This window comes from Eschrichtius robustus, chromosome 1, assembly GCF_028021215.1.
Source record: "Eschrichtius robustus isolate mEscRob2 chromosome 1, mEscRob2.pri, whole genome shotgun sequence".
NCBI lineage: Eukaryota > Metazoa > Chordata > Mammalia > Artiodactyla > Eschrichtiidae > Eschrichtius > Eschrichtius robustus.
The window spans coordinates 88,529,992-88,547,669 of NC_090824.1; the positions used below are offsets into that span (position 1 = coordinate 88,529,992).

General features: G+C 37.1%; 1 protein-coding gene across 2 annotated transcripts in view; it reads right to left on the bottom strand.

Moving 5' to 3' along the window:
* INO80 (INO80 complex ATPase subunit) overlaps positions 1–17,678 on the bottom strand; it is a 128,473-nt gene that overhangs the window by 85,059 nt on the left and 25,736 nt on the right. For both annotated transcript variants that reach the window (XM_068549560.1, XM_068549550.1), the window contains exons 2-8: positions 16,328–16,513; positions 15,901–16,070; positions 15,741–15,808; positions 13,698–13,871; positions 11,407–11,527; positions 10,103–10,317; positions 1,502–1,555 (exon numbers count right to left, since the gene is read on the bottom strand). In XM_068549560.1, the coding sequence (XP_068405661.1) occupies positions 1,502–1,555; positions 10,103–10,317; positions 11,407–11,527; positions 13,698–13,871; positions 15,741–15,808; positions 15,901–16,070; positions 16,328–16,470 (945 nt within the window). In that variant the 5' untranslated portion in view covers positions 16,471–16,513. The remainder of the gene's footprint in view (positions 1–1,501; positions 1,556–10,102; positions 10,318–11,406; positions 11,528–13,697; positions 13,872–15,740; positions 15,809–15,900; positions 16,071–16,327; positions 16,514–17,678) is intronic.

A 17,678-nucleotide genomic window follows, 5' to 3' on the forward strand; every position in this document is an offset into this window, starting at 1 on the left:
CCTAATCTGATTAACGTCTCTATACAGTCCTGTGAGCCAGTCCCAGGCCACAAAGTAATATCAGGGATGAGAAATCTACAGACACATTGCCTGAGAAGATGAAAAAAAAAGTATAATAACCTAAGATGTTCTGGGAAGTTTTGAAGTATTATCATACACATTAATAATAAAAGCCTTCAGGAAGTCCCTGGCGGTCTAGTGGTTAGGGCTTTGCATACTCACTGCTAAGGGCCCGGGGGTTCAATCCTTGGTTGGGAAAGTAAAATCCCACAAGCCGTGTGGTGTGGCCAAAAAAATTTTTAATAATAATAATAATAATAATAATAATAGCTGTCAGTGTTTATTATATGCTAGGCACCATTCTAAGCTTAACATATATTAAACTAACTCATTCTCCACAAAAACCCTATGAAGTTGATATTTTATATACAGATGAGGAAATGAGGATGAGTAACTAGCCCAGGGAAACACAACTAGTAAGGTTACCTCATCTAATTCTCACAATACCCAAAGAAAGTTGCGTTAATTCCCTCTAAGAGAAAGTATTAATACCATCATTTCCTAGATGAAGAGACTGAGCACAGGATGACTGCATGATCTGCCCAAGGAATTAACAGTAGGCTATGGTCTTACCCCCAAAAATTTGAAAACCAGAAATGCGAGGAAGAGCAATTTTATTTTTAAAATAGATTGAAAAAGAAACGAAATTGAGTTATTTGTAGTGAGGTGGATGGACCTAGAGTCTGTCATACAGAGTGAAGTCAGAAAGAGAGAAACAAATACTGTATGCTAACACATATATATGGAATCTAAAAAAAAAAATAAAAAAGGTTCTAACAAACCTAGGGGCAGGACAGGAATAAAGATGCAGACGTCACCACCTAGAGGGGTGGGATAGCGAGGGTGGGAGGGAGGGAGATGCAAGAGGGAAGAGATATGGAGACATATGTATATGTATAACTGATTCACTTTGTTATAAAAGCAGAAACTGACACACCACTGTAAAGCAATTATACTCCAATAAAGATGTTTAAAAAAAAAAAAAGACGCAGATGTATAGAATGGACTTGAGGACACGGGGCGGGGGAAAGGTAAGCTAGGACGAAGTGAGAGAGTAGCACTGACATATATACACTACCAAATGTAAAAGAGATAGCTAGTGGGAAGCAGCTGCATCGCACAGGGAGATCAGCTCGGTGCTTTGTGACCACCTAGGGGGTGGGATAAGGAGGGTGGGAGGGAGACGCAAGAGGGAGGGGATATGGGGATATATGTATATGTATAGCTGATTCACTTTGTTATACTGCAGAAACTACACAACATTGTAAAGCAATTATACTCCAATAAAGATGTTTAAAAAAAAGATTGAGAACATTTAGAAACTCTCTTAAGTACTATTAGATTAAGTATCAACAGGTCACAGGAGACAAGAGCAGCAACCATATATCTAAATAATAAGAACACATTCCAGCAAAACATAAAATGGGAAATATAATCGTACCTTGCGGCTATTGGTGAGAAACAGGTTACGAGCTGAAGCTTTCTGCTTGTTGGCCTAAAATAGTTAAAAACAATACTTCATTTAGGATTCTTTTTTGAAATAAGATTGTGTAGACTGGCACCGTACTTTACTGATCTCCTCAAAGATTAAAAAATAAAATGCCAAACCAAGCGTAGTCAAAATACATTACTTCTTTCAATTAAAATAAAATACATTACTTCTAAGAGTCACCCAAATGTACCAACTCAGAACAACACATAAAGCTCCTAAAGCCTCATTAAAAAAAATAAACTGGTGTTGTATCTGCCTTAAATTGAGTCTTCTGTATCCTTCTGGAAAAAATTTAAGCTATATTTAAGGCTTGAAGTGAACGAGGAAAATGTAACAACATACCCTAATCCTAGCACCACCCTGATTAGAACACTGCTTTCTAGGGTCAATATGCAAAGAAGCTGAGACAGCAGGGCACTCAGATACAAAAATCATTAGGAGAAAGGTAAACTAGCTTCTTAGTTTGTGATTCTAGCCCTACCTCCAGCCAAGGCAAACCCACTGCCACTATTACTTAATTTCTACCACCACTTGACCTCACCTTCTTCAACAAAAATTCCGAGGCAGACCTAACACAAGATGACTCAGCAGCCCACAACCAAGTCTCAAGCTGCTTATTATGTCTACCACTTCACTTAAAAAAAACTAGCCTCAATAAAGAAACCTGATTTTAACCATGATGGTCCATTTATTTGATGTGGGAAAGAAGAGGCAGAGCTGAGTGGCTCTCTGACTATTAAAGAAATCTCCCCCAGACTGTAAAGAAACAATGGGTGTGAAGGTATACAAAGGGCCTGAAAGCCATTTCTATAATAATCCCACCTCAGACTGTCTGATTAAGGGAATTTTTAGGGCTTTTAACAAAAACGTTCTCTAATTCTAAAGCAACTACTGCCACTTTAAAGATAAAAATCTCAAATATTCCCACTGAATTCCTTATCATCAGAGGGCATCATCTGAAGCCTCTTCACCAAGTATGAAACAAGTTTTTCTGTAACTTTTCCCATCACGAATGTTCATACAAAGTCAACAGGCACATGAAAAGGTGCTCAACATCACTAATTATCACAGAAATTCAGTCAAAACAAAAATGAGATATCACCTCACACCTGTCAGAATGGCTACCATCAAGAGGACCACAAATAAATGTTGGAGAGGATATGGAGAAAGGGAACCCTAGCACAGTGCTGGTGGAAATGTAAATTGGTACAGCCACTATGGAAAACAGTATGGAGGGCCCTCAAAAAACTAAAAATAGAACTACCATATCATCCAGCAATTCCACCCCTGGGTATACATCCAAAGAAAACGAAAACACTAAGTCAAAAAGATACATGCACCCCAATGCTCATAGTAGCACTATTTAAAATAGCCAAGATATGGAAGCAACGTAAGTGTCCAACAACAGATGAATGAATAAAGAAGATGTGATACATACACACACACACCCCGGAATATTACTCAGCCATAAAAAAGAATGAAATTCTGCCATTTGCAACAACATGGATGGACCTAGAGGGTATTATGCTTAGTGAAATAAGTCAGAGAAAGACAAATACTGTATGTTATCACTTACATGTAGAATATAAGAAATAAAACAAACAAATGAATATAACAAACCAGAAACAGTCTCATAGATATAGAGAACAAACGAGTGGTTGCTAGTGGGAAGGGGGAAGAGAGGGAACAAGATAGAGGTATGGGATTAACAGGTACAAACTACTATGTATAAAAAATAAATAAGCAACAAGGATATATTGTATAGCACAGAGAACTTAGCCAATATTTTATAATAACTTTAAATGGAGTATAATGTATAAAAATTTTGAATCACTATGCTGTACACCTAACATTATAAATCAATTATATCTCAATTAAAAAAAAAGAATGCTCAAACACATACTCTCTCTCCAGAAATATTTATTAATTGCTATGGAGGGAGGGGAAGTAATTGCACAGTACAGAGGCACCATCATACTAAGGCATCAAAGCTAATATCACTATATAGGGACAGATGTGTCAAGTGCCTCCTGATGAGATATGTCAAGAACATATCACTCTCTAGTAATATTGCCAAAAATGCATAATTCAAATCTAATCCCAAGGAAACATCACACAAACCCAAATTCAAAAATATTCTACAAAATGGTATACTCTTCAAAATAACAATGTCAGGAAAGATGAAAGCTAAGGAATTGTTTCAGAATAAAGGAGATTAATGAGACATGACAAATGCAACATGTAGTCCTAGATTGATTCAGAGGTGGGGAAAGTGCTATAAAGGACATTATTGAAACAAGTGATGAAATATGAAAACCTATGGGTCAGATAATAATTTTTAATACTGCACTGTGGTTATGCACTAGATGATTTCCTTTTTCTTCGGAAACACACAATTATTAGGAGTAAATTTAGCACAAAATCTCAAACTAACCCTTAAAAGGAGTGAGAAAAAAAGTATGCATTTATATGGCAAAAGCAAATGAGGCAAACAGGTGCTAAATACGAGTAAAAGATACATGGCAGTTCCTTGCATTATTCTTGCCATATTTTTTCTTTTTTTAAATTTTTAATTAATTTATTTATCTATTTTTTGGCTGCGTTGGGTCTTTGTTGCTGTGCGCGGGCTTTCTCTAGTTGGATCATATGGTAGTTCTATTTTTAGTTTTCTGAGGGACCTCCATACCAATTTACATTCCCACCAACAGTGTGCTAGGGTTCCTTCTTCCCCACATCCTCTCCAACATTTGTTATTTGTGGTCCTTCTGATTAACAGCCATTCTGACAGGTGTGAGGTGATATCTCATTTTTGTTTTGATTTGCATTTCTCTGATGATTAGCAATGTTGAATATCTTTTCATGTACGTGTTAACCATCTACATGTCTTCTTTGGAAAAGTGTGTATTCAAGTCTTCTGGCCATTTTCTGATTAGGTTGCTTTTTTGATACTGAGTTGTATGAGCTGTTTATATATTTTGCATATTAATCCTTTGCCAGTCATACCATTTGCAAATATCTTCTCTCATTCTATACATTATCTTTTTGTTCTGTCAATGGTTTTCCTTGCTGGACAAAACCTTTTACATTTAACTAGGTCCCATTTGTTTACTTTTGCTTTTATTTCTTCTTTTGCCTCAAGAGACAGATCCAAAGAAATACTGCTACAATTTATGTCAAAGGTTGTTCTGCCTATGTTTTCTTCCAGGAGTTTCATGGTTTCAGATCTTATCAGATCTTCTCAGGTCCTTAATCCAGTTTGAGTTTATTTTTGTATACAGTGTGAGGAAACTGAACTAACTTTAGAGTTATGGAAAACATGCAAAAAATAGTAGAGTTCCCTTACTACTCCCCACCCCCGCTTTCCCTAATTTTAGCAACTTATATAACCATAGTGCAATTATTAAGAAAGGAAATTAACTGCCCTCTAGAGCCCATGAGCCACAACTACTGAAGCCCGTGAGCCACATCTACTGAAGCCCGCACGCCACAACTACTGAAGCCCATGTGCCTAGAGCCCATGCTCTGCCACAAGAGAATCTACCGCAATGAGAAGCCCACGCACTGCAACAAAGAGTAGCCCCCACTCACCACAACTAAAGAAAGCCCATGCAGCAACGAAGAGCCAATGCAGCCAAAAATAAATAAATAAATAAATTAAATAAAGTTCCCTTTAAAAAATAATAAATAAATAAAAAGTGATGCTTCTCGACACGAATTTAAAAAAAAAAAAAAAAAAAAAAAGCAAGGAAATTAACACCAGTAAAGTATTAACCAAATTATATATAGGTCTTATTTGAATGTCAACAACTTTTCCACTAATATCCTTTCACTGTTCCAGGATCCTACACAGGATCTCACAATGCGTTCATTTAGTTGTTCTTCTCCTTAATCTCTTCCTGTATGTAACATTTCCTCAGTCCTTCTCTTTCATGTCCTTGACACTTTTGAAAAGCACCAATCAGTTATTCTGTAAAGTGTCCCAAAATGTGTGGTTTTCCGGTTTTTCCTCATGATGGGAATGACATCGTTTACTATGGCAAGAATACCAGAGAAATGATGTTTTGATGATGTGCTCCTCTCAGTGCATCACATCAAGGAGTTCATGATATCAAAATTTATATTACTAGTGATGTTTACTTTGATCATTTGGTTAAGGTGCACTCTGCCAATTTTGAAGCTATGCAACTTCTGCTTCTCCTTTAACTTTTGCCCTCTAATTTTAGCATTCATAAATGTAGTCTGCAACAATTATTACTGTGGTGTCTGCATAAGGATAATTTTATTTCCTTCTTTCCTTCTACACTTACTAACCGGAATTCCTACTGAAAGGAAGAGTTGTTCCTTCTACACTTTGTCTATTCAAGTATTTACTTATAACAGTATGGACTGACAATATTTCTTTTATTCTATGGGTCAAAATCCAGTATTATTCTTATTTATTTTGTTGCTCAAATTATTCTAACTTTGGCCACGAGGCGCTCCTTCAGGTTGGCTCCTGTGTTCTTTTGAGAAGCCCCACCTCCCCCCGATCTTTCTTCAGAACTTCTTTACTTTCTGGCACCACTTTAAAATGTTTTTCATTTTGTCTTTGGCTGCGCTGCACGGCTTGTGGGGTTTTAGTTCCCTGACCAGGGATTGAACCCGGGCCCCGGCAGTGAAAGCAACAAGTACTAACCACTGGACCGCCAGAAAATTCCCTAAGGTTCATTCTGTATTTTCCCTGCTGAGTTCTGGAATAAGGTACTTCTTCAAGGAGCCTTGGTTCCTCTTATTAGAGAATAAAAGTTGTTTAGAAATCAAGACCCAGGGACTTCCCTGGTGGTGCAGTGGTTAAGAATCCACCTGCCAATGCAGGGGACATGGGTTCGATCCCTGGTCTGGGGAAGATGCCACATGCCACAGAGCAACTAAACCCGTGCGCCACAACTACTGAAGCCCGCGCACCTAGAGCCCGTGCTCCGCGACAAGAGAAGCCACTGCAATGAGAAGCCCGCGCACTGTGACGAAGAGTAGCCCCCGCCCTCCGCAACTAGAGAAAGCCCGCTCGCAGCAACGAAGATGCAACACAACCAAAAATAAATAAGTAAGTAAGTAAGTAAGTAAGAAATCAAGACCTGGTTGCTAGGTATCTTCGTTGTTACTGGGGTGTCACTGCTTCTAGGCCCTCTCAGCAAACAGAACCAGAAAAAATATACATATGCATGCTAATCCATGCATACACACCCAAGTATATTTCAGTTATCTATCTGTATGTGTGTATATATATATAAAACCATGCATTTATACTGATACCTCTGATCCCAGTCAAACTTCATGGGCTTCATTTTAGCTTTCCCCTTCTCCTTACTTATTAACTTCTTTCTCCAGCAGTGAGAAACTGGCTCATCTACAATATATTTACTTATTTGTTCATTCCTAGTATACACATAAAGTAGTTTCAAAATTGCTAACCTATTCATTCCCCTATGAGAAACACTTTTACTATGTCAATCATGGCATTTACGCATAGTTCCATCAGTCTTTAGCCTTACATATCCAATCAAAATAACGTTCTCCTCAGTTACTTAGATGAGTTCTTTCTTCCCCACTCCCTGCAACTTGATCATGTTACTCATTTCTAATACAGTTAAGTTCATTTGTTCCTACTTTTATTCCATTTTGACCACACATCGCCCCAACCTCCCTCTCCACCCACATCCTGGTTGGTTTAATATTGGAGGTATATCAGAAATCTGTGAAACATTACTATGGTTCTAAAAGTCAGCCTTATACAAAATATACTCAAAGACTCCTTCCTTCTCATCCTTGCTACCCTGTTCCCATTCCTTCCCTCCTTTCTACCCTTTCCCCACTTGCCCTCTATAAGGAATCAATCACTTTAACTGCTGGTTCATCCTTCTTGAATTTCTTTTGAACGAATGAGCAGATATTTGTGTATTTTCTTGTATTCCCTCTATCCTTACATGAAGGGTATACTTACTTTTTTGTGTTTTGCCTCTTTCACTTAACTGTATGTCCTCGAGATTACTTCATATCAGTTCAGGGAGGTCTTCCTCGTTCTTTATTTTTAACAGCAGTATAATAATCCACTGGACAGATCTACCATCGTTTAATTCAAGCCCCATATATGACCATTTAGATTGTTTCTGTTATTTCGCAATTACACATAATGCTACAATGAATAACCTTGTTTACATGTATTTTTTTATGGTTGCTTTAGCTTTAAGGTAGATTCCTAGAACTGGTAGTGCTGATTTTAAAGGTAAGTGCATCTGTAGATTGCTAGGTGTTGCCAACTTTCCCTGCAACACAGTCCTAATTTGTATTCCTATCAGTAATGTATGCGAGCACCTGCTTCCCCACAGGCTCCTTAACAGAATGTGTTGTCATATTTTTAAATTTCTGCCAGTGTGATAGGTGACAAATGGTGTCTAAGTGTTATTTTAATTTGTACTACCCCAATTATGAGAGACTTTGACCCTTTTTAATATGTTTGAGAGCCATTTTTGTATCTTTCTTTGCTAATTGTCTATTCTTGACATTTTCCCATTTGTCTACTGAATCTGTGGTCATTTGTCCCTCCATTTTTTTAAAAAATATTTATTTATTTTGGCTGCACTGGGTCTCAGTTGCGGCATGCAGGATCTTCGTTGTGGCATGTTTAGTTGTGGCATGTGGGGTCTTTAGTTGTGGCATGCGGGCTTCTTAGTTGCGGCATGTGAACTCTTAGTTGTGGCATGCATGTGGGATCCAGTTCCCTGACCAGGAATTGAATCCGAGTCCCCTGCATTGGGAGCACAGAGTCTTACCCACTGGACCACCAGGGAAGTCCCTGTCCCTCAATTTTTAACAGTTCTTTCTATATTATTAGAGGTAACAGCCCTTTGACTGTAGTATTCAATGTAAATAATGGGGACTTCCCTGGTGGCGCAGTGGTTAAGAATACGCCTGCCAATGCAGGGGACATGGGTTCAAGCCCTGGTCCGGGAAGATCCCACATGCAGCGGAGCAACTAAGCCTGTGTGCCACAACTACTGAAGCCTGCGCGCCTAGAGCCCGTGCTCCGCAAAACGAGAAGCCACTGCAATGAGAGGCCCACACACCGCAACAAAGAGTAGCCCCTGCTCGCCGCAACTAGAGAAAGCCCACATGCAGCAGCAAAGACCCAACACAGCCAAAATTGAATTTAAAAAATAAAAAATTTTTAAAAATAAAAAAATAATATCTCCCAGTTTGTCAGTTGTCTTTTGTCATGCAAAAATTTATTTTTATGTGGCCAAATTTAAGAGTATTTTCTTTTATTACCTCTGGATGTTGAATCATAGTTAGAAACTCTTTTCCTACACAAATATTAGATAGAAATGCAGTCGTTTTATTCTAATATTTGTATGATTTCTTTTTTTTACATTGAGATGCCAAATCCATTTGGAGTATATGTGTGAGATACAGACCTAATTTTACCTTTTTCAAAATGGCTATCTAGTTGTCCCAACACCATTTATTAAAGGTACTACTAGTCTATCTGCCTATTCATGTGTCAGTACCACACTGTTCTAACTGTAGAGATTTTATAGTATGTTTTAATGTTTGGGAAGGCTTTTTTTTACTGTTTCCCTAGCAATTCTCACATATTGACTTTTTCCACATTGAGTTTAGAATCATCTTCTTTAATTCATAAAATATCCTGTTCATATGTCTATTAAGATTGCACTCAATTTATAATGAAGCAATTAACTGGGTAAAATGCAAACCACTGGTGAATCTAACTAAAGAGTATAAGGGGATTTCCTTGGTGGTCCAGTGGTTAAGAACTGGTCTTGCAATGCAGGGGACGCTGGTACGATCCCTGGTCGGGGAACTAAGATACCACATGCCTTGGGGCAACTAAGCCCACACACCACAACTAGAGAGCCCGCGTGCAGCAACTACAGAGCCCATGCGCTCTGGAGCCCGCACGCCACAACTAGAGAGAAGCCTGCGCACCACAACAAAGATCCCGCGTGCTGCAACTAAGACCCGACACAGCCATAAATAAACAAATAAATAAATAAATAGGGTATACAGACATTATTCCTGCAGCTTTTAAGTTTGAAATTAGTATATCAAAATAAAACATTCAAGCAAATTAAAAGAGCAAAATGAATGCTTATACATGTTTTTCCTAAATCATTCACATTTTCTTCTAATACCTGTGATTATTCAGTAACATCCAAATGTTTATAAAGTGTAAGAAACACATGTCCATCATTTTAATTTCCTGCATTATGACCTATCAACTTGCTGTCAAATCTCTATTTCTTTATGTAAGAAAACTGCATTCCTCAAAGAGGTTTCCCTCCATTTTTTTGGCCAAGGAGCATAACACAACAATTATCTCGTGTATTTTGATCAAATTCTAGAAAATCAGTTAACTGAAGAGAGTACTATTCAGGATTTTCCTAATTCCAAAAGATTAGTTTTCTTTCTGAACCCTGTGAAAGTATCTAGCTCTCACAGCTTCTCTTTGGAGGGCAGGCAGAGAAAACATTCTATCTGGAGGCACTCACTTACCTTTGGTAGTTCCTTTTTCACAATGCTGAGCCATACTTTCCTGCGACGAGCATTGAGCTGCTCAATGGATAAGTGCTTCTTCTTGGTGCCAGGAGGAGGTGCATCATGAGAGAACTTGGCAAACACTTTGGTCTGGTGGTGGTGGCGACGAGGGGATTCTTCAGAGGAAAGTTCTTCATCTCTTCGCCTTTTCTTCTTCACTTTTTTCAACTTAGCTGCAAAGGAGACAGACTCTCAGAAGGTTTCATTTCTTCCCTTCCACAGGAGAAAGTCACAAAACAACCTCATCACTTTAAGAAAAATCAAGGTTCTTTTCTCATTCCACTGAGACTGGCAATGTTTTTCCTTTTATCTATTCAGGTCCATGAATATTCCACAAAGAAGCTAACACTACCTCAAAAAAGAACACTGGATACTTCCTCTGTTTACATGAAAGAGAAATAGAAGAGAACCTAAGAACTGTATTTCTTTTGAACCCAACAATAGGAAAGGAGGCTTATGAAGTATCATGAGCTCAAGTCATGATCAGAGGAAGGAAACTTTTCTACTTGGTAGCAATGTAAGTTGACTAAAGAAAAATAACAGAGAAAGAAAAAAAATGCATTAACTGATATGACACTAAGACCTGCGAAAAGAAAACTGCACATGAAACAAAAATCTAGTTTGAGAGGGAGGGTGGAAGGATGAGAAAATACTGAGATAAACAAGGAGGATGTGGACGAAATAAGGGAAGAAGGCTGAAAAGAGTGTTTCTGTACAGAGTTCATGCCTTTAGGGGAATAAAATCTGCCTAGTACAGATAGTCTAAAACTTTCCTTTCCTATTTCCTTCCTGATTTCCAGCTGCTTGGAACTCAGAGAGGAAAAGACATTTCCTGGCAAACATGCAAACAAGCACTACAGAAGATCATCAGGAGGTGTCTATTTTAAATCACTACATACAGCAACAATTATAACTTATTCCAAATACTTCAGGTGACTCTTCATACTTCCCTGTGTATAACTAACTGCTTCCTGTCCCAGAACATTTTCAATATTTGGAGAGTATGTAGAAGAAAAAAAAGGAATAACCTAATTGGCTTAAATCTCTGGCAAAGAATCTATAGTTCTCATGTCTTTATAATTCTAGAGAAGATCATAAACCAAATACAAAATAAATTTAATACTATTTACAACTAGTAATTGGATAAGGGAGACTAGGGTTTTTCAGATAAAGCAAATTTCTACTACATGGATTATGTTCAAAGCCCAAACGTACCTGGAACTAAGAATGAGTAAAGGTAGAAGGCAGGTCAATATGCTCACCTTTAAGTTTCTTTTCTTCCTTGAATTTCTTTTTTTTGGGTCCAAGAAGGTGCCGTTGTTGCTCATAGAAAGGGTCATATGTGGAGAGCAGGCCTGCACTGTAGTATTGGTATTGCTGCAACTGAAGCAGGCAAAGACAGTGATGTTTAGAAGGGCCTGTCTTTCCTACAGCACAGCCTTCAAATTATCTTTACTAAAGAAGGCTGATGCAGAGAAAAACCATAGTTCCTACATACAGTATTCTTCCCACAAAGAGACCAATAAACGTTTAATACATCAAAGTGAATTATTCCCTTAACTTCAGAACAAAATGGGTTCATTGGCTATGCACACGGCAAGTTGTTGAAAATAACTTAAAAAAACAAAAAAAAACCCTTCATGATTCTGATTCTCCACCAGAATATTTACTTTGTCCTGACACATATTTGTCATTGCAGAAAGGTCTCCTCTTCAATTCATCAACAAGAAATAAACCATATTTCTACTACCAATAGGTCCCCAAATTTACTAAGGTTTCTAATGCCTGCTTTCCCAGCTCTTAGTCTTATATTTAGTTTGAATAGTCCCCAGCCATCACAATTCTTCAATCTTTGAAGTCTTCTCTCTTCATTTCCCACTAAGAATCTGACAATATTATACATAGTGTCTTTGTTACCAGAATTCTAACATATGAATAATCTTATTTTTTTCTGTCCAGAGAGTAATTAATCTTTTCAAACATTTCATTCAAATTGACCTCCAAAGCTCAAATTTTGTCTGACTTATTACTAACGGGTAAATACGAAGATAAATAAAATTAGGTAGTCCACTGCAGAATCTCTTTCCTGAATTATAGGCAAATGAGTTGTTCAAAGACTGAAACTAGGATAGAAGAGTGACATGGAGAACTATTACAAGGTCCTCTGTTAAAGCATTCATACAGCTGTAAACTTAAAATCTGTGGACTTTCCCACATGTCTTTTACTTCAATTTAAAAAAGACCAAGTATTTTGAGCACCAACTGCCTTAGCATTGTACTTTAAAAAGGAACTCCTTGTCTAAGTCAAAAGTCATACATCTTCATACATCTTACTATTTATTACTTCTACAGGTTTATAACTTTTAGCATATTATTCAAAGCTTTCTGAACTAACTTTGGACCTTAACTAATTGCTGGAAAGTTTTAGGTCTTCAAATATTCTATTGCTCATTATGTACAAAGTGCTACACTCCTGACAAAAATCAGAAGGCGTTTGTAACAGCATTCAAATAGTTGCCACATAAAACTATCATCAATCTAATGTCAGTATGTGAAGAAAGGGAGTTTTTCCAAGATAGGAACACTTCCAAAGAACAACTGCATTAAAAAGCAACCACAAGAATTTTAAATGGTGCAGCTGCTTTGGAAAACAGCCTGAGAGTTCCCCCAAAGGGTAAGCATAGTGTTATCATATGACCCAGCAATTCTTTTCCTTGGTATATACCCAAGAGAAATAAAAATACATGTCCACACCGAAAATCTGCACACAAATCTTCAGGGCAGCATTATTCATAAGAGCCAAAAAGTGAAACAAGTCACTATTCATAGCTACAATCCATAAAACCCAAAAAGTAGAAGCAATCCAATTAGTTCATCAAATGATGCATGGATAAATAAAATGCACTATGTCCATATAATGGAATATTACTTGGTAATAAGAAGGAATGAGGTACTAATACATGCTACAATATGAATGAACCCTGAAAACCTTACGCTAAGTGAGAGAAGCTGGACACATGTTGTTCCATTTGTATGAAATGTCTAGAATAGGCACATTTATAGAGACAAATGGTGGACTGATGGCTGTCTGGGGCTGAGGGGAATAAAGAGAATGAGGGCGGGAGTTCCCTGGTGGCCTAGTGGTTAGGATTCCAGATGTTCACTGCTATGGTCCGGGTTCGATCGCTGGTAGGGGAACTGAGATCCTGCAAGCCACACAGCAAAAAATTTTTAAATGCAAAAAAATTAAAAAAAAAAAAAAAAAGAAAGAATGAGGGGCAAGAGCTAAGGGAAATGAGATTTCTTTCTGGGGTGAGAAAATGTTCTGAAATTAGAAAGTGATGATAGTTACAAACTCTATGAATATACTAAGACCAACTGAACTGTGTACATTAAAAGGCTGAATTTTTTTAGTATGTGAAGTATATTTCAATTATCAGAACAACCACAACCACCATCTAAATATAAAGTTAAAATGATGTATGTTCAATTAATATAAACCAGAGAGTAAATACCCAGCATGAAAATCTGAGATTTCTCCTGAAACCCTTACCTCCTTGTCTTTACTATACTTATTCTGGTGAAGTTTCTTGTATTTGTGCAGTCGCAACATATTATGAAGTTCTTCTCTGCTGAGATTGAGTTCTTCTTCTTCTTCTTCTTCTTCTTCATCATTGTCTTCACTCTGAGAATCTGCCTCACTGGATTCATCGCTTAGCAGAATGCTCTGAAAAAGGGAGGAAATGGAAATAGAACCTCTGATATGAAGCAATTCCTTTTATAATCCAAGGGTTTTTTCCAATCCCAAAACAATGACAAAAACAGCTGGAGGATAGTCATTCCAGTTTCCCTTATACTATTCTTTACCAATTCAACTAAAAAACAAAAAGATACCAATTAAACCTAGAAGTCATGAATTAAAGAGCGCCAAAACATGAGAAATGCTATCAACAGCAACAAGGCTAAATTTCACTTAGTACATATGCTACACATAAGATAATTTAAATAAATGTCAAATACCAAGGCAAAAAACTAAACAAAACCTAAAAAACTACTATAGGGCATAAAGGTATAATATAGAAAGCAAGCTGTGATGCCTAATAAAGGGGAAACAACCCCAAAATCCATTAACTGATGAATGGATAAACAAAATGTGGTATTATCCAGATAACGAAGAATTATTCAGCCATTAAAATGAAGGAAGTAGTACTGACATGTGCCACAACACACAACATGAATGAACCTTGAAAACATCATGCTAAGTTAAAGAAGCCAGACATAAAAGGCCACATTTTATGTTTCCATTTATATGAAATGTCCAGGATAGGCAAATCCACAGAGACAGAAAACAGGTTAGTGGCTCCCAAGGGCTGGGGAAAGTAGAGAAAGGGTGACTGTTAATGAGCAGAGTTTCTTCCTGGAGTGTTGAAAATGTTCTGGAATTAGATAGTGGTAATGGCTGTATTAACTTCATGAAAGTACTAAAAATTATTAAATTATACACACTTTAAAAGGGTAGATTTTATGGCATGTGAATTACATCTCAATTTTTAAAAATGTGATGGCCAAGCATAAGGTTACTGCATTCCCAACAGTTTAAAACCTCATTGATGTGAAGCTAATCAGGCCTTTTCCACATGAGCCTTTTCAGGCCTTTTCCACATGAGCCTTTTAAAGGGACTGGTGATAAAAATAAAAGACTACCTTTAAATTACTTTGAGCTCTTCATAAAAAAAGTATAAAATAGAGAAATAATTAGTTTCAATAAAAGAAATGCTATCCTTAATTCAGTCTAGCTAATGACAGTAATCTTGTAAGAGTATAAATGAGATTGTCACTGCCTTGCTAACAAACACTCTAATTGCTTAGCACTGTAACAAGAGTTAAAATACAAATTCCGTAACATAGTGTACAAGGCCCAATGTGATCAGCTAATAACCTCAGTTTCTACTATCTTCTCATTTACTGTGCTCCAGCTATACCAACCTCCTTTCTTCCCCAAACATACCAAGTTGCTTCCTTTCTCAGGACTTCTACCATCGGTCCTTCTGATTGAAATGCTCTTATCTTAAACCTTCACATAGTTCCTTCTGATCATTCAGCAATCAGTTGAAATGTTACCTCTTTAAAGAAACTATTTATTTATTTACAGACTTACTCACTGCCTCCCTACATTAGAGTGTAAGCTCCTCAGGGTAAGCTCCTCAGGGCAGGAACCCTATCTATCTACAACAGTATCTCCCAAGGCAGTATGCGCCAATCAACATCTGTTGAATGAATGAACTACTCAGTGACTAATAAAAAAAATAGATTAATAATCCTGATTACAAGCCAGTGAGAGCAAGGATCTTATCTGATATATTTCTGTACTCCCTCGCTCAGTATAGGGCTTCATTCCCAAAAATGTTTGCTAAAATGAACTTCGTTGAGTCCTCTAGATTTTTCTCTTATAATCTCTTGAAAAACCACACCCAGAATAAAAGACTCATGTCTAGGAAAATCTCTGCCAATGTGCCATAATTAGTCAGTAACTTATCCTTCTATTTGTAATTTTAGTAGGTTATTTGAATTATAAACATTCTGCCTTATCTCTTACCTTTAGCCACTTTCTGCTTTTCTTCAACTTAGAGAAGTTATATAAATTCCCTTTGTCAGATTTTGTTTCTGTGTAAAGAAACATAAAGAATAAAAAAAATGAAAGGACACCTGCCCCAAAAGAACTGACAGTCCAAAGAGGGATTTCACACCACACTGACCTGACTGTAGAACTCCATTCAATGAGTATGTGTTTAACATTCCAGAACTACTTGCTCCGGAAGTCTCACCAAGCAATGAATTTGGAGGTTCTTCCTTAACTTGTATCAAGGGATCCCCAGATTGGGGTAATAAAGGATTATTGTCATCCAGTCCATCTTCACTTTCATCACTATAAATTGAAGAATGGTGAATCCACAATAACAGCTGACCCAGCAAAATATTATAATTTATGGTTAGTAGACTGAACACTTTACAGAAGAAATTGATCCTTTGATTAAGCTGACTGTATTTTATTTGACAGAAAGAAGGAAAAAAAAAAAATCAAACATCCCAAAACCCATAAGATACTTAAACCATAAAATCTACAGGAATAATGGGAATCAGAAATGTGGGGAAACGTTATATTGGGAAGACGGAATGCCATACCTAGAAATATTCCTGTTGAAGATGGCTGATGTTTGTCGCAGGAAATGGTCCAACCGGAGGGCCCTCTCCAGGTACTGAAGATAGAGGGGCTTTGCCAGCTCAGTGAAGCCGCCATCGTCCCCGGCACCCAACTCCGAGGCCATAGAACAAATCTGTCTTCATGCACAAGGGTTTCCGACTGCACGGCTGCAGAATGGAGATGAGTAGTGAAAGATGAAATGCTATTCATTCTCCCTTTATTTTGCCTGCTTGCTATCAATGTGAAGAGAAATCAGACCTTCTAGACACAAGAAGAGAATACAGCAGTCTATAGAAAGACCATGATAAAGCTCTTGTTAGGCACTGCCTCCTAATGCAAATGCAGAAGTTAAAAGGATGAGAAAAACACCAAACTATAGAAATACTGTCACCTGTCACAATGAAAATTCATGATACTTTTCTGAAGCAGTGCCTTAAAATTTATACTCAATTCTCTTTCATCTTACAATTAATAATTACTCACAACTATCCAAATCTGTACCACAAGTTCACTGCTGTACACCTCATAGAGGAGCACATGTTCTCAGCATCACCCTTCAAAACAGCTGCTCCCTTTTTCACTTTGTATTTACATTCATACATATGTGTGAGGTAGTCCACTTACAAGGGAATAGATATACTGGCAGAGTATTTTACAATCCCTTATAAACATGTCATAAAGTAAAAAGATTTAGAGATGATTCAGAAAACTGGAGCAAAGAGAATAAAAGTGAGGGTGAGAAACCTGAGCATTCTCTTTGCTACCTTATGTTGTTAAGGACAATGTTAGACTCAAAACGTCTTCACTAGAGAACCAATCAGTGTAACAACCTTCCCCCCAACTGTCTTTCATGTAACATCTTCTACCTTATAACTGGTTATTTTTAAAGAGTTAAGGGGTTGAGCCAAGATTAAATAATGGGACAACACAGAGCAATTAGCCCACCATCTGACATACAGTGAGTGCTCAATAAATAGTAAATTACTTGTAAAAGTTTATAATCTAATAAATTAAGGTATAATCTTTAAAGGAAACCAGAACATCTTTATCTTGAGTTGTCTTCTCTTTTTATTACAGATTTTTAAAATTTCCTAATACAATCTTTCTCCTTAAGAGAATGTTAAAAATTCTCTCCCAATTGAGCCACAGATTCAACATAATCCCTATTAAAATCCTAGCAGGCTTTTCTTTTTTTTTTCCCAGAAATTGACAAGCTGATTATTAAATTTATATGGACACACAAAAGAATTAGAATACTCAAAATAATTTTGAAAAAGTACAGGGCTTACTCACTTATACTTTCTGATTTTAAATATAACATAAAGCTACAGT